This window comes from Somniosus microcephalus, chromosome 2 (assembly GCF_052327205.1).
Source record: "Somniosus microcephalus isolate GS21.2 chromosome 2, FLI_Smic_1.0, whole genome shotgun sequence".
In the NCBI taxonomy this organism is placed as follows: Eukaryota; Metazoa; Chordata; class Chondrichthyes; order Squaliformes; family Somniosidae; genus Somniosus; species Somniosus microcephalus.
The window spans coordinates 93,813,413-93,838,655 of record NC_140988.1 but is presented as its reverse complement, the minus strand read 5'-3'; the positions used below and the strand labels follow the sequence as shown (position 1 = coordinate 93,838,655).

At 53.5% G+C, this 25,243-nt stretch overlaps 1 protein-coding gene across 1 annotated transcript; it reads right to left on the bottom strand.

The window, feature by feature from the left end:
* Window positions 1-2,819: 2,819 nt before the first annotated feature.
* Window positions 2,820-25,237, bottom strand: LOC147122812 (elongation factor 1-gamma-B-like). Its single transcript, XM_086011323.1, has 4 exons — window positions 25,192-25,237; window positions 5,790-5,962; window positions 4,100-4,224; window positions 2,820-3,106 (listed from the first exon to the last, which is right to left on the bottom strand). The coding sequence occupies exons 2-4, from the start codon at window positions 5,950-5,952 to the stop codon at window positions 2,948-2,950; spliced, it is 447 nt and encodes a 148-aa protein (XP_085867449.1). The 5' UTR covers window positions 5,953-5,962; window positions 25,192-25,237; the 3' UTR covers window positions 2,820-2,947.
* Between the last annotated feature and the right edge of the window lie 6 nt (window positions 25,238-25,243).

Genomic DNA, 25,243 nt, shown 5'->3' with positions numbered 1-25,243 from the left:
TCCCTCCCTAACAGCACTGTGGGAGCACCTTCACCACATGGGACTGCAGCGGTTCAAGGCGGCTCACCACCACCTTCTCAAGGGCAATTAGGGACGGACAATAAATGCTGGCATTGCCAGCAAAGCCCACATCCCATAAACTAATAAAAGAAAATGCATGCAATACTCCCAACTGTGGTCTAACCACAGGCCTGTGCCAATTCAACATCCAGTAACCCACAATCCCAAGGTTTGCCTTTAAGACCTTTTCTACCTGCTCTGCCACCATTAAAGTTCTACATAACTGCACTGATTCTCACTTTGAGGTACAATTACTTATATAACACTCCCTTCCTTCCTCCCACCTCCCCTGCCAACAACAAATTATACTTTCTATTTCTCTGCATTGAACTGCATCTTCCACCTACCTGCCCACCCCCATACCTGGATTTTTCCTCGTTTTCTAATGCAAACAAAAATCCACTCATTCTTTGCTTTCTGTCCCCCTAATCATCCATCCACGCAGCTATACAGGAAACTTTGGTTTATCCAGAGGTTAACTGTCCGGAATGCTCGAGCCACCGGCAAAATTCAGGAGTCGGTTCAGTTTTTTTTCCCGTTGCTTTTTTTTCCCCACCAGTCAGGCTCTGCAAGGTCTAGCTAAAGCTGTTGCTTAGCTACAGAGACGCTGGCAAGCTACGGCCGACTGTTTAGAAGCTGTACAGGGTTTGTTGCTAGATACGGAGCTCAAAAGCTTCCGTATGTTTTAAAATTAGCGCTGGTTTGTCCGGCAGTTTTGATGGGACGGCAACAGCTCGGTCCCGTCGGTGCCGGATAGCACAAAGTTTCCTGTATTCTCTTTTAGTATCACACGCTTTAACTTTTACAACACAGGAACACAGGCCATTCAGCCCCTCGAGCCTGTTCCGTCATTATGGGATTGTGACTGATCCGCATCTCAACTCCATCCACCCGCCTTGGCTAGCAAAAAATTACACATCTCCGATTTGAAATGAATCATTTGCAACAAGGATCTTGCGTGGCACCGTATCGAAGGCCTTACGGAAATCTTACACATTCACTGCACTCCCTTCATTGATGCACTAGCGGTTTCTTCAGAAAAATATTACACACGCAGGGCTATCAGGCTATTTGTTCTGCTTTGTTAACCAGAAGCAGATGGAGCAACACATCATTCCTTGTCGGATAAGCAACATTTTGTTAAGGAAATGATGCTGGATCCATTCCCTCCCCATTTTCACCACAAACTTAACTCTGATCCCAGACTACTGTAAAATATCTAAGGCTGCCCATTGTTACAATCTTTGCTGCAAACCTCCCAATTGTCCACAGATCTCCTCGATTCCTTTCCGACACTGACCCCTCATTATTCCCCTTCCTTCTCTCCTGTAAAATTTACAGCCAGAATCCCAGCTCAAGACAAGTTTCCATTAAGGCGACATCACCTCCCTCCACTTCAATTAGTGCCTCTGGTTCCTCGACTCTCACTAATGCTTTGTACATAAACACTGCAGGCCTGACCCCCTTACTACTCAGTACTCCCCCCCTCCACCCGCCTTTATCCCTTCTTAACATTGCTAAGGTAGGTCTTCATACTCCATTCCCTCAAACTATCTTGGACTGTTTTGCCTATTCACTAATGAACTCCTGCCCTACATTCTCCTTCGCCACAGCATGCATGTACTGCACAACACTGATTTCCGCTGTCCTGCACCATGGATCAAGAAATAAATATAAAACAGCTGAAAGCCAACTACAGGCCCACATTCTACCCGCTGTCCCCTCGCAATTAACCGGAGTTACATTAAAGCTTCTTCATTTCACGCCTTGCACACTACACATGCAGGTGAATTCGAGTGTAAGGGGATTGTCACCCGTGGCTCAGTGGGTAGCGCACTCCTGCCCAAGGTGGTTGTGGGTTCAAGTCTCACTTGAGCCCATAATCGAAGCTGACACTCCCAGTGCCAGTACTGAGTGGTTGCTGCCCTGTCGGAGGTGGTGTCTTTCGGATGAGACGTTAACCCTCTCAGGTGGACGTAAAAGATCCCACGCCCACTATTGGAAGAACAGGGGAGTTCTCCCTGGTGTCCTGGGCCAATATTTATCCCTCAACCAACATCACTAAAAGCAGATTATCTGGTCATTATCACATTGCAGTTTGTGGGAGCTTGCTGTGCGTAAATTGGCTGCCACGTTTCCCACATTACAACAGCAACTACGCTTCAAAAGTACTTCATTAGCTGTAAAGCGCTTTGGGACGTCCGGAGGTTGTGAAAGGCGCTGTAGAAATCCAAGTCCTTTTTATTTACTGGCAAACTGCACACCACTGGGAATTAGAAGACTGGCATCATCGGGCACCGCCTGGAATCGGAACAAGGAGATAAACGGCAGGGGAGCAATTCCACAGCCACAGAATAACCGAGCGATAGGAATACTTTCATCTGAAGCACCTCATCGCCTCAGAACATCAAGGGGTTTTCACAGTGTTGTTTTGAAGTGCCTATGTAGGTAATCACAGCAGCCACTCTGGACCAGTAAGGAGAGGAATGACCAATGTTTTTTTGTTGGTGGTGTTGGTTCAGGGGAGAATACTGACCGGGGAGGTCACTGGAAAAACTCTTGCTCCTCAGGATCTTTCAACACCCACCCGGAACAGGCAGATGGGGCCTTTGGTTTAACGTCACATCGCACCTCCAGCAATGCAGCGCTTCCTCGGCACTGCCACGAAGCGGGGGCCCAGCTTATGGGGCTCGATCCCACACAACTGGCAGCACTGAGCCAACCCGACGCCAGACAAACAAAACTCACAAAGGCAACGATGAAGTAAGTTTCTTTTTATTCTGCATCTGTGATTTTAAAATAGTGGCCGATGTCATTGCCACGAGCACTGGGTGGGGCAGCAATCTGGTGAAGGGACCGGCGGCACTGAACTGGCAGAGTCTCTCGCTCACTTGAAGATCTTGCCCTGGTTGAAGGCCTTGCCCACGTGCTTGAACTCCCCCTCCCAGGAGAAGTATTCTTTCACCATCGTCCTGCACTCCTCCTCGTCGGGATTCATCTTGCGCCAGCTGTACGACTCGTAGTCCACTTGCCAGTCCGCAGACATCTGAATAGCAAAAACAGAAAACGTAAGCACCAGAGCCGAATCCTTTCCTTCTGTGCCATTCCCCCCTCCGAAGCTGCCAGCCGGCCAGGGTTACGGGCTGCTGCCCCAACAGTGCAGCCATTTGACTCTGGCAGGCATCACTTTCCAACAAGAACAACAGGACAGGGATCGACAGCAGGAACCCTGGCTCCCACACCCTCCCCACCATTACCACAAAGGCCCTCACAGGCCAGGAGCAGTCGCACTGAGAGCAAGGGGCTGAGTTCTACACCAGACAGGACATTGACTCACAGCCTGACGGAAACTCCATTCGGGCAGGAAATATAAATGAGCAAAGTGCACCTCCTGGATGGCTGAAACCAGAGTTACCGAGCTTCTCGACTCCTACCAGGTTGTACACTCGATGCAGATTACAGCCCATTGGGGGACTGGGGGGGTCAGGGAGAGGATAATGGGGATTAGAAGGAAGGAAATGGGGTCAGAGAGAAAGGGAATAGGGTTTGGAGGGGTGAACCTCAGAGGGCTGTGGATGCTCAGTCGATGAGTATATTCAAGACCAAGATAGATTGATTTTTGGACCCTAGGGAAATCCAGGGATGTGGGGATTGGGCGGGAAAGTGGAGATGAGGTCGAAGATCAGCTATGATCTTATTGAATGGCGGAGCAGGCTCGAGGGGCTGAATGGCTGACTCCTATTTATGTTTCTCCTGAATCAAATCAAAGCCTTCTGCCACAGCCCGAATCCAAACTGAAATCCAAAAGACCCCCTGCCTGGCCGATCTACATACCCCACCCTGCCCTACGCTCTCCGACTCGGCCTACACTCTCCGCCCTATGCCCCCTGGCCCGTCCAAAGGCAGCGCAAATCAACTATTAATGAGGACACCCACGCTCGTGTCCACCCCCTACCCCCGAGAAGGCACTGGGCCTGCACGGACCACCACATCGCTAATGGCTGAAATAAGACACAGGCATGTTGCAGGGGCACCGTACCGGGAAGGCCAGCTCGTGGCCGCGGAACACCCAGACCCCGGAGATGCTGCTGGTGTTGCTCCCCCCGAACAGGATCACGCTGGCGAAGGCGTTCTTGCGAAGCTTGTCCAAGCGCTGAAACATACCTGGCAAAGGGAGGAAGGTCAAAGTTAAAAGTCAAGGCGAGGCCAAAGAGGAAATCCAGCAAAGCCGGGCAACAATCGACACCTGATCAAAGCTGCACCTAACCTCCACCACCGCCCCCCCTCCTGAAGGTTCAGACTCCGACTGCTGCCTGGTTGCACAAGTGTGGCATTGACAGTCCACCAGGGAGGGCATCACACTCGCAAAGGAGGTCACGGACTGCAATCAGCACCAACCCGCCCTGGCCTCGGGCACAGAAACCAATCACAGCTCCCCCCGCAAACAGAAAGACTTGCATTTCTACAACTCCTTTCACAACCTCAGAATGTCCCAAACTGCTTTACAGCCAATGAAGTACTGTTTTTAAAGTGTAGTCACTGTTGCAATGCAGGAAACGCGGCAGCCAATTTGCACACAGCAAGCTCCCACAAACAGCAATGCGATAATGACCAGATCATCTGTTTGTTATTTATTGAGGGATAAATTGGCCAGGACATCGGGAAGAACTCACCGGCTCTTCTTCAAATAGTGGCCGAGGGATCTTTTACATCCACCCGAGACGGCGGGCGGGCCCTCGGTTTATCCGAAAGACGGCAAACCCGACAGTGCAGCGCTCCCTCAGCACTGCCCCTCCGACAGTGCGGCGCTCCCTCAGTACTGCCCCTCCGACAGTGCGGCGCCCCCTCAGTACTGCCCCTCTGACAGTGCGGCGCCCCCTCAGTACAGCCCCTCCGACAGTGCGGCGCCCCCCCTCAGCACTGCCCCTCCGACAGTGCGGCGCTCCCTCAGTACTGCCCCTCCGACAGTGCTGCGTTCCCTCAGTACTAACCCTCCGACAGTACTGCGTTCCCTCAGTACTAACCCTCCGACAGTGCTGCGTTCCCTCAGTACTAACCCTCCGACAGTGCGGCGCTCCCTCAGCACTGCCCCTCCGACAGTGCGGCGCTCCCTCAGTACTGCCCCTCCGACAGTGCGGCGCCCCCTCAGTACTGCCCCTCCGACAGTGCTGCGTTCCCTCAGTACTAACCCTCCGACAGTGCGGCGCTCCCTCAGCACGGCCCCTTCCGACAGTGCGGCGCTCCCTCAGTACTGACCCTCCGACAGTGCGGCGCTCCCTCAGTACTGCCCCTCCGACAGTGTGGCATTTCCTCAGTACCGCCCCTCCGACAGTGCGGCATTCCCTCAGCACTGCCCCTCCGACAGTGCGGCGCTCCCTCAGTACCGCCCCTCCGACAGTGCAGCGCTCCCTCAGTACTGCCCCTCCGACAGTGCAGTGCTCCCTCAGTACTGGCCCTCCGAGTGTCAGCCTAAAATGTGGGGCTCGAACCCACAACCTACTGACTCAGAGGCGTGAGTGCTACCCAATGAGCCACGGCTCATGCCGAAATGTAAAACGCCCAGTTTGCCTCAACGACAGCGACTACGCTTAGAAAGTAATTAATTGGCTGCAAAATGCTTCGGGGTGTGAAAACTTAGCTCCTTCCGTGGATTCAGAAACACAGCAGAACTCTGCTGTAGAGTTGCCCAGGGATGGGGTGGGGCCCTGCTTAGTAGGCGAGCCTCTTACCTGAGATCAGGTTACAGCTCATGAAGGTTTGGGTGAGCTCAGTGGGATACTTGTACTCCCCATACCAGATAGACCAGCCCTCTTTGTCGAAATGCTCCCAGAAATACGGCAGTGCGACGGATAAAGTGTCCTCATTCGAGTATTTGCGTTTAAACTCATCCATGATAAACGGACTGAAAAGGGGGAAAAAAAAACAATATATAAATATACAAGCCCATCGTTTCCTGCTGGGTTTTTCTGACCACGAGATAAAGTGGCCTGAGGCCCAAGCAGCTTACAATGTGTGTCCAGGGGCCAACATTGCTCCCTCAACAAACACCAGAAGCTGGCCACGCCCCCAGATCGCATTAATCGCCGTGGCGCGGTTCCGCTAATTGCGCCCTCTTGCGGGCCGCAAGCAGGCTCTAAAATTTAAGGGTTTTTTTCAGATGCAAGGACACCAATAGGCATTTTATTTTATAATCTTTTAAATACAGCAACGTTCCCACTAATTTTTTTCGGCCTGCGTGGCCCCATTAACGGGCTACATGGACTGTTCAAAAATCCACGCATGCGAAGATTTTTCAATGTAAAAGCTGACTCACCGGCTGCGCGGGACCTTAGGAGCGCTGTGCGGCCACGCAGCTTAAAGGGAACATTGCTGTACACCAATATCACTAGCAAATGGTTCTGGATAGTTTATTAGTCATTTTCAGTCATTTAAAATCGGGTTACTCACAGGTGGTGGACGAGACACTGATTAAAAAGGCTTAATTTTTGGGGATAAACCCATTTTCAGCGGTTTTAATCAAACTGTACCAAGTTACCAAAATCAACAGCTGCGTTTGGAAGAAGCTGTCCCTTTTAAAATAGGAATCCAGCTTTCCCTCAGAGATTTAACCAGCTCCAGAAGGCTCTGGCACCGGCCCATTGGCATGGTGCTGTGACACATAAATCATGGGGGGAAAGGAGAGAGAGAGAGGGAAAGGAGAGGCGGGGGGGGGGAAAAGGAGAGGCGGGGGGGGAAGGAGAGGCGGGGGGGGGAAGGAGAGGCGGGGGGGGGAAGGAGAGGCGGGGGGGGGAAGGAGAGGCGGGGGGGGGGAAGGAGAGGCGGGGGGGGGAAGGAGGGCGGGGGGGAAGGAGGGCGGGGGGGAAGGAGGCGGGGGGGAAGGAGGGCGGGGGGGAAGGAGGGCGGGGGGGGAAGGAGGGCGGGGGGGGAAGGAGGGCGGGGGGGGGAAGGAGGGCGGGGGGGGAAGGAGGGCGGGGGGGGAAGGAGGGCGGGGGGGGGAAGGAGGGCGGGGGGGAAGGAGGGCGGGGGGGAAGGAGGGCGGGGGGGAAGGAGGGCGGGGGGGAAGGAGGGCGGGGGGGGGAAGGAGGGCGGGGGGGGAAGGAGGGCGGGGGGGGAAGGAGGGCGGGGGGGGAAGGAGGGCGGGGGGGAAGGAGGGCGGGGGGGAAGGAGGGCGGGGGGGAAGGAGGGCGGGGGGGGAAGGAGGGCGGGGGGGGAAGGAGGGCGGGGGGGGAAGGAGGGCGGGGGGGGGAAGGAGGGCGGGGGGGGGAAGGAGGGCGGGGGGGAAGGAGGGCGGGGGGGAAGGAGGGCGGGGGGGAAGGAGAGCGGGGGGGAAGGAGAGCGGGGGGGAAGGAGAGCGGGGGGGAAGGAGAGCGGGGGGGAAGGAGAAGGGGAAAGGAGAGAGAGGGGGGGAAAGGAGAGAGAGGGGGGGAAAGGAGAGAGAGGGGGGGAAAGGAGAGAGAGGGGGGGAAAGGAGAGGGAGGGGAAAAGGGGAGAGAGGGAGGGCAAAAGGGAAAGGAGGGAGGGGGTGGAGAGAACTGGCAAATAAATAGCAGCAATGTTTGAGGCTCTGTGACTCCAGTCATTGCGAAACTCTGGGAATGTGCAGATTTACGGGCTGGGTGAGCCTGGAGCCTCAAACTGGATGGAGCCGGTTCTGCAGCAGCTGCAGGAAGAGTCACACTGGGAGCTGGGCCAGCAGCAGCGAGGGGAGGGGAGGGACAGCTCATGTTCACAATGCCCGTGGCAGGCCGTTCGAGAATCCGCTGTGGCTGCAGTGGAGTTACACAGACAGACCCACGCCCGTCAGTCAGTACCCCGCCCATGTGAGCCTGCACAGTGGGTGCTTCCACCACCTCAAACCCCCAGTGCCCACATGCATGCATTTTCGAGCAGGCATCACTGGACAGTGGACCCCAGGCTGGCGCCCCTCCCCACTCGCACTGAGACTGCCCCTTCCACTGGATTCCGTGGCTCAGCAGACAGAGCACTGACCCAACTGAGCCATCAAAGCGGGTGGTCAGCCTGGGACCCCGTCAATAGCACAGCCTCCTGAAAACAGACAGGACCTCCCAGGACAAGGCCGACCGTACAATTAAGGCCATTAACACATTCCACCGCCCTCTCCAATTGGATTATCATTCACGGGTTGCAGTAAATTCGTCAGCAGGGATCTGCAGGCAATGTGTCAGTGGGGCTGGAGAGATTTTCGACATGCAAGCAGGTAAAGGTCACCGAGGGAGCAGGATACCGCTGTGCGTGTAACCCATGACCCAGGTGTTGGTTTTGCCACACGGGCAGTGGGCAGGAATGTGCGTCACCCAAGGCAGAAATTCCTCAAAAAGTTCATTCCAAGGCTGCCAGTTAGAAGCTAGAATCCCAGCAATCGGGTGAGGAATGAAGCCACAATGGACCAACACCGCCCTCTCCTCACTCGAGGAGAAGGAGCTGTGCAGATCGCTCCCTCCTGCTGGATTATTTCACTGTTAGTTAACCAAGGTTCAGGCCCCTCTCGCCACAGCCGCTGATAACAGTAAACACGGAGCACCCGCCCTCTCTGTGCCTCACCCGAACTGAAAGCCTGCAGCACTGAAAGGGTTACCGAGCTAGACTGCTCGGGGCTGGTATGTGGGGTGGGGTGTTGGCCGAGGCCTCGGCACGTCAGACAGCGCCCCCCGGCGGCAGCCGCGGTTCATCCTCGAACAGACTGTGCAAGCCCGAGACTAGTGTCAGAGAATTATAGTATTTGCAGCACAGAACTAGGCCATTCGGCCCAACTGCTGTGTGTCGGTGTTTATGCTTCACACGCGCCTCCTCCCATCCTACCAGCATATCCTTCTATTCCTTTCCCCCTCATGCGTTTATCCAGCTTCCCCTTAAATGTATCTGTGCTATTCGCCTCAACCACTCCCTGTGGTAGCGAGTTCCACATTCTCACCACTCTCTGGGTAAAGAAGTTTCTCCTGAATTCCCGATTGGATTTATTAGTGACTATCTTATATTGATGGCCCCTAGTTCTGGTCTCCCCCACAAGTGGAAACATCTTCTCTACGTCTACCCTATCGAACCCTTTCATAATTTATAAAGACCTCAATCAGGTCACCCCTCAGCCTTCTCTTTTCTAGAGAAAAGAGCCCCGGCCTGTTCAATCTTTCCCGATAGTTATAACCTCTCAGTTCTGGTACTATCCGTGTAAATCTTGTTTTGCACCTTCTCCAGTGCCTCTATATCCTGGTTATAATATGGAGACCAGAACTGCGCACCTGCAGGGAGGCCACTGCCTACAGCTCTCTCCAACACAGATTATAACAGAGGTGTCAAAACATCATTCAGCAGCCACCACAGCCCACAAACAGTTAATGTAACGAACAGCCCAATAACCAGCTTTTGGCCAAGGCAGAACGTTGGCCCCAAGACACCGGGAGAACTCCCTGCTCGTCCACCAGTGCCGTGGGATCTTTCACACCCACCCCAATTACCAGGACAAGCAGACGGGGCTCGGTTTAACAACTCAACCAAAAGATGCAGCACCGCTGACGGTGCAGCACTCCCACAGTAGATTTCGAGTCTTGGAAATGGGGCTTGAACCCGCAACCTCCTGACTTGGGGAGTTGAGCGCCATCAAGCTGACAATCAAACAACTTGCTACTACCCCTGTACTCAGCTTTATGAATTCTCGCCAAATAAAATAAGCAACTGCCCTGAAGCAGAAAACATCTAAACTTGCTTTGTGCTGTGACACTTTAAACTCTCTCCTGCGGAGCTCCCCGGTGGCCAGTGGTGTGGCTCTGAGCTGCAGAGATGGGAACATCCCACGTTCAGTCTCCGGTCTGCGCGGAGATTACTGAGCCTCCGCGCCCCCCCAGACTGGGAGCCAGGAGCCTCTCTCCCGATCGCTGCCCAGGAACCCCTGCTGGAAAGTGCCGGTGAGGGCCGATCGGGCTCGCCTGCAAAGCGACCCATGGTCAAATAGCCCACTGTCTGGGGGCCCATTTTAGGCACCTATTTTTTTTTTTGGGGGGGTGGGGGGGGTCGTCAATAGGGAGGGTACAGCACAGGAATCATCTCTCCCCACCACCCCCCCCCCCCTTTTAGCGAGTAAGTGCAGATGTCATTTCCACATTTAAGCAGCCAGGCATGAGAGCATCATCACCACACCCCAGATTGAAGTAAAGCTCTTTTTTGTTCTCTGTGACAAAGCTGCCCATTAATCAAACCAGTGCCACCCTCCCATCTGTAGTCTTGCCAGCTCGCGGTCAAACTACCCCGCCCCCTCCACGAACCTCTGCCAACAGGTGTGGCAACACCCAGTGCACACCCCGTGCAGCCTCAGATTCCCAGGAGGAAAGCTCGCCCATTCTGGCTCACAAATCCAACCCATGGTGTCCTACCGTTACTGAGCCGCGCACACTGGCGGATTCCGGATTCCACTGTGGGCTGGGGCGCGAGGTATCCAAGGGGCAGACCCCAGTGAGGACCATCTCCTTCAAGATGGGGGGTAGGGGGTTAAGAATACTGGGAGGTGGGGAAACAAACCCCAACATCCCCCCAATGTCCAGCCGTCTTGCGGTGGAACCTGTGGCTACAGACCTGCTGAGCAGGTGGATTCTCACCCTCTCCCGGACATCTCACCAACACCATCGAGCTGCCTCTGGCCTTGAGCAAAGATAGGCCGAGGCCCCTGGGCGCCCTCACAGCAGAAGGCAGATGCATCTGGTGGCAGTCAATGGGTTAAGGGCGTGCAAGGCCAAAAGCAAACCCCCCCACCCCCCCCCCCCGAACTGTGTGATAATGTCCCAGAAACAATCGAAGTTCCACAGCCAGGGTGTTAATGTCAGAGCAGGCTCCTTTGTGAGGAGATTGAGAGCTGCGTTGCCAAGTCTGTTTTCTCACAGTCGGAACAAAAGCTGGCTGGAACAATCAGCAAGTAACCCTTCCACTGCCACAGCCTCCCGAGCACAAGCTCCTGTCACAGACAGGCTCACAAGACAATTAATTACACAGCAGGAAGGCCATTCAGCCCATCTACCCAGAGACACCACACCCATTGGTTCTTTAATGATTCCAGGATTTTTGGCTCCACTATTCGTATCCAGGGTCCGCTCCGAGTGATCATTGAGCGCTAAAAGAACTTGTCGGATGTCAGTCCTAAGTTTACCATTCACTAGTTTGAACCCCTTTACCCTACTCTCGCAATTTAAAAGTAAAATTCGAGATTAACCCTTTCCACCACCTGAGCTATTCTGTGCACTACTCACACGCCTCCTTTCCAGGCTGAATAATAGCCTAGGTCCCTCCAGTCTTTTTACATAACTCGAGCCCTCCTCCCGCACTGGGGTTCAGCCTCGTGGCCCCTCTCTGCGCTGCCTCCAGCAGTTGAATGTCACCCTGGTGCCAGAGACTAGACCCGGTACTCGGTCTGAACAGAACAGTTTGATCAGGACTTCCTCCGACTTATCCGCTATTGTTTTGGATCTGTGGTAGGTTTAACAAGCGATCACATTCACCCGCAAACCTCGCTCCCTCTACCTCGGGCGCTGACTGCTTGCTGTGCCACATTGCTAACCCCAGTTGCCTGCCAAAGTGACCACTCTAAGCACTGGGGGTGGGGGGGGGGGGGGGGAGGAGAAATATCACAGCCAAACTTGGTGTTGTGCCCACTTGGCACACAACTTCCAGCAGGGGTTAGGGGACAGTGACCAGGATCAGGAGGTCTGGGCACCAAGAGCACCAGAAATTGGTTAGACTACCAGAAACTTAGCGCACATTAGGGACAATGTACCCAGGTAAAGAGCAGCCGGTTTTCAGCTCGGCGATGTGGAGGAGTAATGTTAGTTTGGTCCAGGTGCTGAATCTGCACCCAGGAAGCCCCGGAGTCTGGGCCAAATGCTAAACCACACCTGGACTGCCCCAGCTCCGAATCAAACCGAGAACACGATACAGTGAGAGGCGAGTAGGAGGAGAACAACCTCGGCAGGACATAGGCCGGCAGAAAGCCTCCGGAGGTAGAGCAGTCCCAACTCAACTGGTTCGAGCCGCAGGAAATCCTGACTTCACCCACAGGGGAGTGTAGTTACCACTGTCAGCACGGAGGGATGCTGCTCCTGCGCTAGTTACTGGGACGGTGCTTTCTGGAGTAAATGGCTGGTTTAGCTGCCATGGACCGTCGGTGACGGGGTTAGATTTGGGAGCATATTCCCCAATTTTAAAATGTTGCAACGAAATCTTAAAAGACTTCTTTTCCGCGCGGATTTGGGGATTAAAGGATGTAATAGCTTAATTTCTTTCTTCACACTTCTCGGTCCGACGGATTAACAGCGGATCGTATTTTGATAGCAAACAGTTTATGGCTTAAACATCAAAAGATGAGGCAGATTTCCGTGTTCTTGTGGCCATTCAATCACTTGGGCACAGCGAACACAGGAGAATCGGGCACGGAGGAATGGTTACCCACTAAGGGAACCTGCAGCATTTTCCGACCATCAAGTGGCTTGGGGTTGAAGCAGCAGAGAACAGCTAACTCCACACAGGGCGAGACTGAATCTGGGACACTGCCAGTTTGGCATCCCCACCCACTGATCTGCGCAACTTCTGTGGAGCCAGTGTCTGGTCTTTTTTTTAGTATGGTAAGATCCAAGGAGTCTCTGAGCTTATTCAGCGCTGAACGACCAAAGGAGCATCTCCACAGCTTTGGAGGGAGGGGCAGGGAGACGGTGCAAGAGGAGGATGTCTCCGTGGGGTGCTGGGGAGACACCTCCACCACCAATGCCAGATTAGAAACAACTTCACACACAACTGCTTTCAAGTGCAGTTACTGCTGATGTGTCAGCTAAGACAGTGGCCATTTTGCACACAAGCAGGAATTGGGGTGAAAGACCAGTTAATTGGGTCGTGTTGATTGAGGGAGCGGTGCTTTGCCAGGACACCAGGAGAACACTTGGCAAATAGGCATCTTCAACATTAACAGGCAGACAAGGCTTTGGTTTAACGCCTCATTCCAAAGCCCTCTGACAATGCAGCACTCCATGGGTACTGCACTGGAGTCTTAGTCAACCTTATGTACTGGAGTGGGGCTCTAACCTTCTGACTCCTGCGAGAGCGACCGAGCCAAACTGATACAACCGCGACATTTCTCCTCCAGTCGCCCCCCCGGGCCGTGGTCTCCCCACCACCTCAAGATGGAGCAATCACCGCATCTCACACACCAGCACGCATCAACCATTCTGTGGTACTGTGCAGGGATTAATAGCGATTTAAATACCCCAGGTGTCACTGTATAACACCAGTGCGGGCAAACATATGTCAAACACCAGGGACCATTGGTGTCAGCTGTGGCTCAGTGGGTGGCACTCTCTCTACCGAGTCAGAAGGTTGCGGGTTCAAGTCACACTCCATGGACTTGAGCACAAAAATCCAGGCTAACACTCCAGTGCAGTACTGAGGGAGCGCCGCACTGTCGGAGGGGCGGTACCGAGGGAGCGCCGCACTGTCGGAGGGGCGGTACCGAGGGAGCGCCGCACTGTCGGAGGGGCGGTACCGAGGGAGCGCCGCACTGTCGGAGGGGCGGTACCGAGGGAGCGCCGCACTGTCGGAGGGGCGGTACCGAGGGAGCGCCGCACTGTCGGAGGGGCGGTACCGAGGGAGCGCCGCACTGTCGGAGGGGCGGTACCGAGGGAGCGCCGCACTGTCGGAGGGGCGGTACCGAGGGAGCGCCGCACTGTCGGAGGGGCGGTACCGAGGGAGCGCCGCACTGTCGGAGGGGCGGTACCGAGGGAGCGCCGCACTGTCGGAGGGGCGGTACCGAGGGAGCGCCGCACTGTCGGAGGGGCGGTACCGAGGGAGCGCCGCACTGTCGGAGGGGCGGTACCGAGGGAGCGCCGCACTGTCGGAGGGGCGGTACCGAGGGAGCGCCGCACTGTCGGAGGGGCGGTACCGAGGGAGCGCCGCACTGTCGGAGGGGCGGTACCGAGGGAGCGCCGCACTGTCGGAGGGGCGGTACCGAGGGAGCGCCGCACTGTCGGAGGGGCGGTACCGAGGGAGCGCCGCACTGTCGGAGGGGCGGTACCGAGGGAGCGCCGCACTGTCGGAGGGGCGGTACCGAGGGAGCGCCGCACTGTCGGAGGGGCGGTACCGAGGGAGCGCCGCACTGTCGGAGGGGCGGTACCGAGGGAGCGCCGCACTGTCGGAGGGGCGGTACCGAGGGAGCGCCGCACTGTCGGAGGGGCGGTACCGAGGGAGCGCCGCACTGTCGGAGGGGCGGTACCGAGGGAGCGCCGCACTGTCGGAGGGGCGGTACCGAGGGAGCGCCGCACTGTCGGAGGGGCGGTACCGAGGGAGCGCCGCACTGTCGGAGGGGCGGTACCGAGGGAGCGCCGCACTGTCGGAGGGGCGGTACCGAGGGAGCGCCGCACTGTTGGAGGGGCGGTACCGAGGGAGCGCCACACTGTTGGACAGGCGATACTGAGGGAGTGCTGCGCTGTCAGAGGGGCTGTACTGAGGGAGCACCGCACTGTCAGAGCGGTAGTACTGAGGGTGCGCCGCTCTGTCAGAGGGGCAGTACTGAGGGAGCGCTGCACCGTCGGAGGGGCCGTCTTTTGGATGAGACGTTAAACCGACTGCTCCCTCAGGTGGACGTAAAAGATACTGCACTACTCAGTGGAGTTCTCCCCGGTGTCCTGGGGTCAATATTTAAACCTCAACCAACATCACAAACAGATCATCTGGTCATTGCTGTTTGTGGGAGCTTGCTGTGCGCAAATTGGCTGCTGCGATTCCTACATTACAACAGCGACTACACTCCAAAAATAGTTCACTGGCTGTAAAGCGCTGAGACGACCTGAGGCACTGTAGAAATGCAAGCTCTTCACACAAGAGCCCCTCTTAACTGTACATGTGGGCAGCCCTCCCCCCTACATCCAGTCACCTTCCGATGGGTGCAGGCACAGCAGCTTCAGGACAGTAAGGAGTGCCCGGCCCGATGGGGTACCATCCCCTCCCACTGTACAAATTAGGTGCGGTGAAAGGAAGTATTCACAAGTGTGGAAAGCTGCAAAGTTTCCAGGAGGGCTGTGGGGAAAGAGCAGGGGAGTGGGATTAATTGGACAGCTCGACCAAATGGCCTCCTTCGGCACTGTATGATTCCATGATTGTTGTAGGCAGTGTTCTGTTTTGGACAATTGCAGAGGGGGATGGTTAAAGCCACACAGGACGATTTGATCACTCTTGCTCTGAACGAGCAGAAACTTGTTTGAGGGTGGGGCTCAGTGTTGTTTGGGAGGGATCCGACACGGGGCGAGCCGACAAGGCAATTCAACTCAGGGCGGCGACGAGAAACAACAAAGAACAGTAAGTTTGATCCTGGCTTCATTCCACAGCAAGAGGAACAGGAAGCACGATATCCCCAACAGCACAGACCTCAGCTCAAACTTGGAGTGATCATGGAGTCATTTTAATTAGCTCGCCTGGGCAATTGGTGCCCCCCCCACCTTCAACCCACCCTCCGTGTCCCCTCAGGGCGGTCCCGAGCAGACGAGGGCGTGACAGATTCCTCGTACGAGCTGGCAGAGGCTCCTCCCGCCGTCTCTCCGCACCTCCCGAGGAATGAGGAACCAAAAACAACCCAAGTCGCCTGCAGCAGGCACCAGCCAACACTGACAGATTAGGATCTTCACACCCAGCCGGTTTCACATCCAGGGATTTAGGACAGGAATAGTGGGTGCGTGAAACTATCCCGAGCAGAACAGCAGCCATTTCACAAGGACTTCCGTTAAATGCAGAGAGCACCCACAGAATCTGCACTAAAACTGCGGAAATCACCCTGGGGAAACTTTACACATTCAGTCCTTCCAATGGGGTGTCTGAAGAATATGGTGATCTGTACAAAGATCATTGGGGTACAGGTCTGTCACTGTATAAAACGGGTACAGTATTGGAGGGTACAGGGCTGTCACTGTATAAAACTGGGGTACAGTACTGTCGAGTACAAGTCTGTCACTGTATAACACTGGGGTACAGTACTGGTGAGTACAGGTCTGTCACTGTATAACACTGGGGTACAGTACTGGTGGGTACAGGTCTGTCACTGTATAACACTGGGGTACAGTACTGGTGGGTACAGGTCTGTCACTGTATAACACTGGGGTACAGTACTGGGGGGTACAGGTCTGTCGCTGTATAACACTGGGGTACAGTACTGGTGGGTACAGGTATGTCACTGTATAACATGGGTACATTACTGGTGAGTACAGGTCTGTCACTGTATAATACTGTGGTACAGTACTGGTGGGTACAGGTCTGTCACTGTATAACACTGGAGTACAGTACTGGTGGGTACAGGTCTGTCACTAACGGGTACAGTACTGGTGGGTACAGGTCTGTCACTGTAAAACACTGGGGTACAGAACTGGTGGGTACAGGTCTGTCACTAACACGGGTGCAGTACCGGTGGGTACAGGTCTGTCACTATACAACACTGGGGTACAGTACTGGTGGGTACAGCTCTGTCGCTGTATAACACTGGGGTACAGTACTGGTGGGTACAGGTCTGTCACCGTATAACACTGGGGTACAGTACTGGTGGATAAAGGCCTGTCACTGTATAACATGGGTACAGGTCTGTCACTGTAGAACACTGGGTACAGTACTAGTGGGTACAGGTCTGTCACTGGCTAACACTGGGGTACAGTACTGGTGGGTACAGGTCTGTCGCTGTATAACACGGGGGTACAGTACTGGTGGGTAGGGGTTTGTCACTGTATAACACTGGGGTACAGTACTGGTGGGTACAGGTCTGTCACTCTATAACACGGGTACAGTACTGGTGGGTACAGATCTGTCACATTATAACACTGGGGTACAGTACTGGTGGGTACAGGTCTGTCGCTGTCTAACACTGGGGTACAGTACTGGTGGATACAGGTCTGTCGCTGTATAACACTGGGGTACAGTACTGGTGGGTACAGGTCTGTCACTGTATAACACTAGGGTTCAGTACTGGTGGGTACAGGTCTGTCGCTGTATAACACGGGTACAGTACTGGTGGGTACAGGTCTGTCGCTGTATAACACTGGGGTACAGTACTGGTGGGTACAGGTCTGTCACTGTATAACACTGGGGTACAGTACTGGTGGGTACAGGCCTGTCACTGTATAACACTAGGGTACAGTACTGGTGGGTACAGGTCTGTCGCTGTATAACACGGGTACAGTACTGGTGGGTACAGGTCTGTCGCTGTATAACACTGGGGTACAGTATTGGTGGATACAGGTCTGTCGCTGTATAACACTGGGGTACAGTACTGGTGGGTACAGGTCTGTCGCTGTATAACACTGTGGTACAGTACTGGTGGTTACAGGTCTGTCGCTGTATAACACTGGGGTACAGTATTGGTGGATACAGGTCTGTTGCTGTATAACACTGGGGTACAGTACTGGTGGGTACAGGTCTGTCGCTGTATAACACTGGGGTACAGTACTGGTGGGTACAGGTCTGTCGCTGTATAACACTGGGGTACAGTACTGGTGGGTACAGGTCTGTCGCTGTATAACACTGGAGTACAGTACTGCTGGGTACAGGTCTGTCGTTGTATAACACGGGTACAGTACTGGTGGGTACAGGTCTGTCACTGTATAACACTGGGGTACAGTACTGGTGGGTACAGGTCTGTCACTGTATAACACTGGGGTACAGTACTGGTGGATACAGGTCTGTCACTGTATAACACTGGGTACAGTACTGGTCTGTCGCTGTATAACACTGGGGTACAGTACTGGTGGGTACAGGTCTGTCGCTGTATAACACTGGGGTACAGTACTGGTGGATACAGGTCTGTCGCTGTATAACACTGGGGTACAGTACTGGTGGGTACAGGTCTGTCGCTGTATAACACTGTGGTACAGTACTGGTGGTTACAGGTCTGTCGCTGTATAACACTGGGGTACAGTATTGGTGGATACAGGTCTGTTGCTGTATAACACTGGGGTACAGTACTGGTGGGTACAGGTCTGTCGCTGTATAACACTGGGGTACAGTACTGGTGGGTACAGGTCTGTCGCTGTATAACACGGGTACAGTACTGGTGGGTACAGGTCTGTCACTGTATAACACTGGGGTACAGTACTGGTGGGTACAGGTCTGTCACTGTATAACACTGGGGTACAGTACTGGTGGGTACAGGTCTGTCACTGTATAACACTGGGGTACAGTACTGGTGGATACAGGTCTGTCACTGTATAACACTGGGGTACAGTACTGGTGGGTACAGGTCTGTCACTGTATAACACTGTGGTACAGTACTGGTGGGTACAGGTCTGTCACTGTATAACACTGGGTACAGTACAGGTCTGTCACTGTATAACACTGGGGTACAGTACTGGTGGGTACAGGTCTGTCACTGTATAACACTGGGGTACAGTACTGGTGGGTACAGGTCTGTCACTGTATAACACTGGGGTACAGTACTGGTGGGTACAGGTCTGTCACTGTATAACACTGGGGTACAGTACTGGTGGGTACAGGTCTGTCACTGTATAACACTGGGGTACAGTACTGGTGGGTACAGGTCTGTCACTGTATAACACTGGGGTACAGTACTGGTGGGTACAGGTCTGTCACTATATAACACTGGGGTACAGGTCTGGAAATGGTTGTGGGAACAATTTGGAGCAGTACTGTACAGGGCCCTCCCTGACTATTTGTGGGTTTGGACCGTACAGACCCCACGTTAGATCTGCATTCTGCCGAGTTGGCTTTGGAGTGAAGCGATAGGACAAAAGCTCAGTTGCAGATTCCAGCGCTAAGACTCTGTGGCCAAGTCGCCACATAGCCAGGACACAGACTGCGTTGTGTAACTGGAACCCAACATTGGCTTATGAAATGGCTCCACCTAGCAGTCGAACGCTGCACAACAGCTGAAGGCTGCCCCCAGACAGAAATGACCCACAGCAGCGAAGGCTCATTTTATAATGAGGTGGCTCCATCGAGCGTCACCTCCACACCTTCCCCCCGTACCCGACCCGAGGCAGCTCCGGCTCCCGACTCCAGCAGTTGAAGGGGTTTCTCGAAGGAGGATTGACGGCTGGAGGGGAGCGTCACAAGTCGGACCAAGATCAGGAACTCTCCTGGGCTAGCAATTAAAGCCGCACCCTCCAAACCCGTGCTATAAACCGGATATTTGTCAGCTCCGTCACTCCCTCCCCGATGGCTTGGAGTTTCTGCAGAGCAGCTCAATTTTACAGTCCCAGTTTCAGCCCTTAATCTGTGCTGCATTCGCTGGACTGAGCAAATGGAGGAGAGAAATCAGCCAGGGTGCTGACTCCCAAGGCTCTGGAATTCCCTCCCTAAACCTCTCGGCCTCTCCCTCCTCCTTTAAGACGCTCCTTAAAACCTCCCTCTTTGACCAAGCGTTTGGTCACCTGTCCCAATATCTACTTATGTGGCTCGGTGTCAAATTTTGTCTGATAATCGCTCCTGTGAAGCGCCTTGGGACGTTTTACGACGTTAAAGGCGCTATATAAATGCACGTTGTTGATTCCCACTAGAAGGTGTGCACGTATCAATATTACACGAGGAACGGATATGGGTCAGCGATGATTGTCCCCACAGTCGAATAGCCCCCCATTGACACAACAGACACATCCCGCAGCAATGGACACTTGGATGCAGGACTGAAAGCTGCCAGTTCCAGTGCAACTGCACCTCAAACAAAGTCAGCACGCGCTCAGGAGCAGAGGCGAGATACATCGGCGAGAATGGTTCAGGCACTTGTGACGGTTTTTAACGGATTCAGAGACGGGAATGGTACCCGAGCGCAACGGGAACAGGCCCTGCACCGAAAGTGCACCAGCCCTTTAACAATCGCTCACCCGAGGGGTAAAAACCGGCAGCAGCCAGCAGCCTGAAGTAACACACCACAGAAAGATGCGAGACCCACATCATGCCATTTTGAGTCGGGACAGTGAGTTCAAATAACCTCTGCTCCGCTCTCCAATGTCCCCCCTCCCACCATCACCAGGCTTGGCTCACTCCCTCATCAGACTGTGTCAGCTTGGCTCAGTCAGTAGCATGCTCCAACCAGAAGCATAAAGGAAAGCTCCTGACCCCCAGCATCACCAGGTATTTGCCTCGCCCTTGCAGGCGCCCAATTCATCTAGTCAGGCTGCTAACAGCTGCTGAACTGAACAACCGTAGCAATCTTCAGCGACATCTAAATTGGTCACACAGTAAGGCAAGGCCTCTTTCTAGTCAGAAAGGAAATTAAAGTTCCTTACTTGGACGTGGGATGGAAATAAACTTGAAATAATCGCACCCGTCAGTTACTGAGGTCTGTTCATATCCACTCAGCTGCATTCAAATGTGAACACCATCATTCACAGGCTCAGTCCCCGCACCCTTTTAATATCCCACCCAGTCTAATCCCACTCTCCCCGCACCCTTTAATATCCCACCCAGTCTAATCCCACTCTCCCGCTCGCTCCCCACACCCTTTAATATCGCACCCAGTCTAATCCCACTCTCCCCCTCACTCCCCACACCCTTTAATATCCCACCCAGTCTAATCCCACTCTCCACACCCTTTAATATCCCACCCAGTCTAATCCCACTCTCCCCCCCACCCTTTAATATCCCACCCAGTCTAATCCCACTCTCCCGCTCACTCCCCGCACCCTTTAATCCCATTCTCCCACTCACTCCCCGCACCCTTTAATATCCCACCCAGTCTAATCCCACTCTCCCCCTCACTCCCCGCACCCTTTAATATCCCACCCAGTCTAATCCCACTCTCCCCCTCACCCTTTAATATCCTACCCAGTCTAATCCCACTCTCCCGCTCACTCCCCGTACCCTTTAATATCCCACCCAGTCTAATCCCACTCTCCCCCACCCTTTAATATCCCACCCAGTCTAATCTCACTCTCCCCCTCACTCCCCGTACCCTTTAATATCCCACCCGGTCTAATCCCATTCTCCCACTCACTCCCCGCACCCTTTAATATCCCACCCAGTCTAATCCCACTCACTCCCCGCACCCATTAATATCCCACCCAGTCTAATCCCACTCACTCCCTGCATCCTTTAATATCCCACCCAGTCTAATCCCACTCAGTCCCTGAACCCTTTAATATCCCACCCAGCCTAATCCCACTCTCCCGCTCACTCCCCGCACCCTTTAATATCCCACCCAGTCTAATCCCACTCTCCCCATACCCTTTAATATTCCACCCAGACTAATCTATAATGGGAAACAAAGAAATGGCAGACCAACTAAATTCATACTTTGGTTCTGTCTTCACAAAGGAGGACACAAATAACCTCCCAGAGATGCCGGGGAACATAGGGCCTGATGAAAAGGTGGAACTGAAAGAAATCAGTATTTGTAGGGAAATGGTGTTCGGAAAATTGATGGGACTGAAGGCCGATAAATCCCCAGGGCCTGATAATCTACATCCCAGGGTACTTAAGGAAGTGGCCCTAGAAATAGTAGATGCATTGCTGGTCATCTTCCAGAACTCAATAGACTCTGGAACAGTACCCATGGATTGGAGGGTAGCTAATGTTACCCCACTATTCAAAAAAGGTGCTCGAGAAAAAGCGGGGAATTATAGACCGGTAAGCCTGACATCGGTAGTGGGGAAAATGCTAGAATCTATTATAAAAGATGTAATAGCAGAGCACTTGGAAAACAGTGACAGGATCGGACAAAGTCAACATGGATTTACAAAAGGTAAATCATGCTTGACTAATCTACTGGAATTTTTTGAGGATGTAACTGGTAAAATAGATAAGGGAGAACCAGTGGATGTGGTGTATTTGGACTTTCAGAAGGCTTTCGATAAGGTCCCGCATAAGAGATTAGCGTGCAAAATTAAGGCACATGGGATTGGGGGCAAGGTATTGACTTGGATAGAGAACTGGTTGGCGGACAGAAAGCAAAGAGTTGGAATAAACGGGTCGTTTTCCGAGTGGCAGGCAGTGACTAGTGGGGTACCGCAAGGATCGGTCCTAGGACCCCAGCTGTTCACAATATATATTAATGGTCTGAACGAGGGAATTGGATGTAATATCTCCAAATTTGCAGACGACACAAAGCTGGGTGGGAGGGTAAGCTGTGAGGAGGATGTCGTGAAACTCCAGTACGATTTGGACAGATTGGGTGATTGGGCAGAAACATGGCAAATGCACTATAATGTGGATAAATGTGAGGTTATCCACTTTGGTGGCAAAAACAGGAAGGCAGATTATTATTTGAATGGCAATAGATTGGGAGAAGGGGAAGTGCAAAGAGACCTGGGTGTTCTTGTGCACCAGTCGCTGAAGGTAAGCATGCAGGTGCAGCAGGCGGTTAAGAAGGCAAATGGTATGTTGGCCTTCGTAGCAAGAGGGTTCGAGTACAGGAACAAGGATGTCTTGCTACAGTTGTACAGGGCCTTGGTGAGACCGCACCTTAAGTATTGTGTGCAGTTTTGGTCACCTTACCGGAGGAAGGACGTTCTTGCCATGGAAGGAGTGCAGCGAAGATTCACCAGGCTGATACCTGGGATGGCGGGAATGACGTATGAGGAGAGATTGTGTCGATTGGGCTTATACTCACTGGAGTTTAGAAGATTGAGAGGGGATCTCATCGAAACCTCTAAAATTCTGTCAGGCCTGGACAGACTAGATGCAGCAAGGATGTTTATGATGGCCGGGGAGTCCAGAACCAGGGGTCATAGTCTAAGGATAAGGGGTAAGCCATTTAGGACAGAAATGAGGAGGAATTTCTTCACCCAGAGAGTGGTGAACCTGTGGAATTCTCTGCCACAGAGGGCGGTGGAGGCCAGTTCATTAAATATATTCAAAAAAGAGTTGGATATATTTCTTAAGGCTAAAGGGATCAAGGGATATGGGGAGAAGGCAGGGACAGGGTACTGAATTTGGATGATCAGCCATGATCTCATTGAATGGCGGAGCAGGCTCGAAGGGCCGCATGGCCTACTCCTGCTCCTATCTTCTATGTTCTTTTCCCACTCTCCCCCACACCCTTTAATATCGCACCCAGTCTAATCCCACTCTTCCCCACACCCTTTAATATCCCACCCAGTCTAATTCCACTCTCCCGCTCACTCCCTGCACCCTTTAATATCCCACCCAGTCTAATCCCACTCTCCCCCTCCCCTTTAATATCCCACCCAGTCTAATCCCACTCTCCCCCTCACTCCCCACACCCTTTAATATCCCACCCAGTCTAATCCCACTCCCCCGTTCACTCCCCGCACCCTTTAATATCCCACCCAGTCTAATCCCACTCTCCCCCTCACCCTTTAATATCCCACCCAGTCTAATCACTCTCCCACTCACTCCCCGTACCCTTTAATATCCCACCCAGTCTAATCCCACTCACTCCCCGCACCCTTTAATATCCCACCCAGTCTAATCCCACTCTCCCCCTCACCCTTTAATATCCCACCCAGTCTAATCCCACTCTCCCGCTCACTCCCCACACCCTTTAATATCCCACCCAGTCTAATCCCACTCTCCCCCTCACTCCCCGCACCCTTTAATATCCCACCCAGTCTAATCACACTCTCCCACTCACTCCCCGTACCCTTTAATATCCCACCCAGTCTAATCCCACTCTCCCCCTCACCCTTTAATATCGCAGTCTACTCCCACTCTCCCCATACCCTTTAATATCCCACCCAGTCTAATCCCACTCTCCCCCTCACCCTTTACTATCCCACCCAGTCTAATCCCACTCTCCCCCTCACTCCCCGTACCCTTTACTATCCCACCCAGTCTAATCCCACTCTCCCCCTCACTCCCCGCACCCTTTAATATCCCACCCAGTCTAATCCCACTCTCCTGCTCACTCCCTGCACCCTCAAAGGATGAATTATGTTTGAAGTGCAGTTATTAATGTTATGTGGGAAAGCACAGTAGCCAACCAGTACACAGCAGGATCCCATAAACAGCAAATAAGATCAATATTATTTTGGTGACAGTGGCTGAGGGATGAATGTTGGTCAGGACTGTGGGAGATCTCTCAGTCCTGCACCGGAGTGTTAGCTTAGATTATGTGCTCAAGACGTGCCGTGGGGGCATGAACACACAACCTTCTGACTCAGATGCACCGAGACAAACTGATAATTAATATGCGACCCCCCACCCTGCCCCTGAGGCTCCGTGGGATGTACTTGTCCCATGAAGGCCAAAGCTTGGACTGCCATGGTGTATGGAGAGTGTTAATCTCACTGCCGATTCATGAGCTTTGTAATGAGTGGGACCCTCCAGAGCCCAGAATAATCTCAGTATCCGTGTAATTCCTCCGCGCACCCCCCCCCCCCCAACTTCAAATAAAAACCTAACACCCCCCGCCTTCATTGACAAGGTGACTCAGGTTGGGGTACAGCTCTACAGGCACCCACAGTCCTTTGGTGCCTCCAACCGATGGCCATTCTTGATACATGAGCCCAGACAGAGGGGGTCAGGGGGCATCTGATCAGGGTTGGTCACAGCGTTGGGGGGTGCCACCTGGGTGAAAGGTGCCAGGTCTGAATGGCACCTGCAGAACTGCCACCCTGCGAGAGTCAGTGCCTTCAGGGCAGGACTGGATTGGGGAGAGGTGCAGAAAGTGCACAAGGTAGCAGCTACTTAGCTTACCTCCGTAAACTTGGTCATCCAAAACTCGGCTGCCCGTGTCCTAACTCGCACCAAGTCCCGTCCACCCATCACCCCCTGTGCTCGCTGACATACATGGGTTGCCGGACCAGGAGCCAGAGTTTAAAATTCTCATCTTCATATTTAAATCCCTCCCTAGCTCTGTAACCTCCTCCAGCCCTACAACCCTCCGAGATCTCTGCGCTCCTCCAATTCTGGCCTCTACCATTCAGCTGCCTGGGCCCCAAGCTCTGGAATTCCCTCCCTAAACCTATCCGCCTCTCTCTCCTTTAAGACGTTCCTTAAAACCGACCTCTTCAACCAAGCTTTTTGTCACTTGTCCTAATAACTGCTTATGTGGCTCAGTGTTTGACAACACTCCCGTGAAGCACTTTGGGACATTTTACAACGTTGAAAACGCTATATAAATGTAATTTGTAATTGTTAAGCATTTGAACAGCGCCGGACTAACTCGAGATTCATGCAAACCAGCTGCCTTCGAACCTCTTGGGCAGGTGAGCGAAAGGATCCTTGGCTTTGGGCTCGGAGGAGAGGG

What these genes read in the sequence shown, in the direction of transcription:
- LOC147122812 (XM_086011323.1), bottom strand. Translation starts at nt 5,952, where the DNA reads ATGGATGAGTTTAAACGCAAATACTCGAATGAGGACACTTTATCCGTC. An exon ending in GAGCTGTAACCTGATCTCAG is followed by an intron (nt 4,225 to 5,789) that starts GTAAGAGGCTCG and finishes TCCCTTTGCCAG; the next exon opens with GTATGTTTCAGCGCTTGGAC. An exon ending in GCCACGAGCTGGCCTTCCCG is followed by an intron (nt 3,107 to 4,099) that starts GTACGGTGCCCC and finishes TTTGCTATTCAG; the next exon opens with ATGTCTGCGGACTGGCAAGT.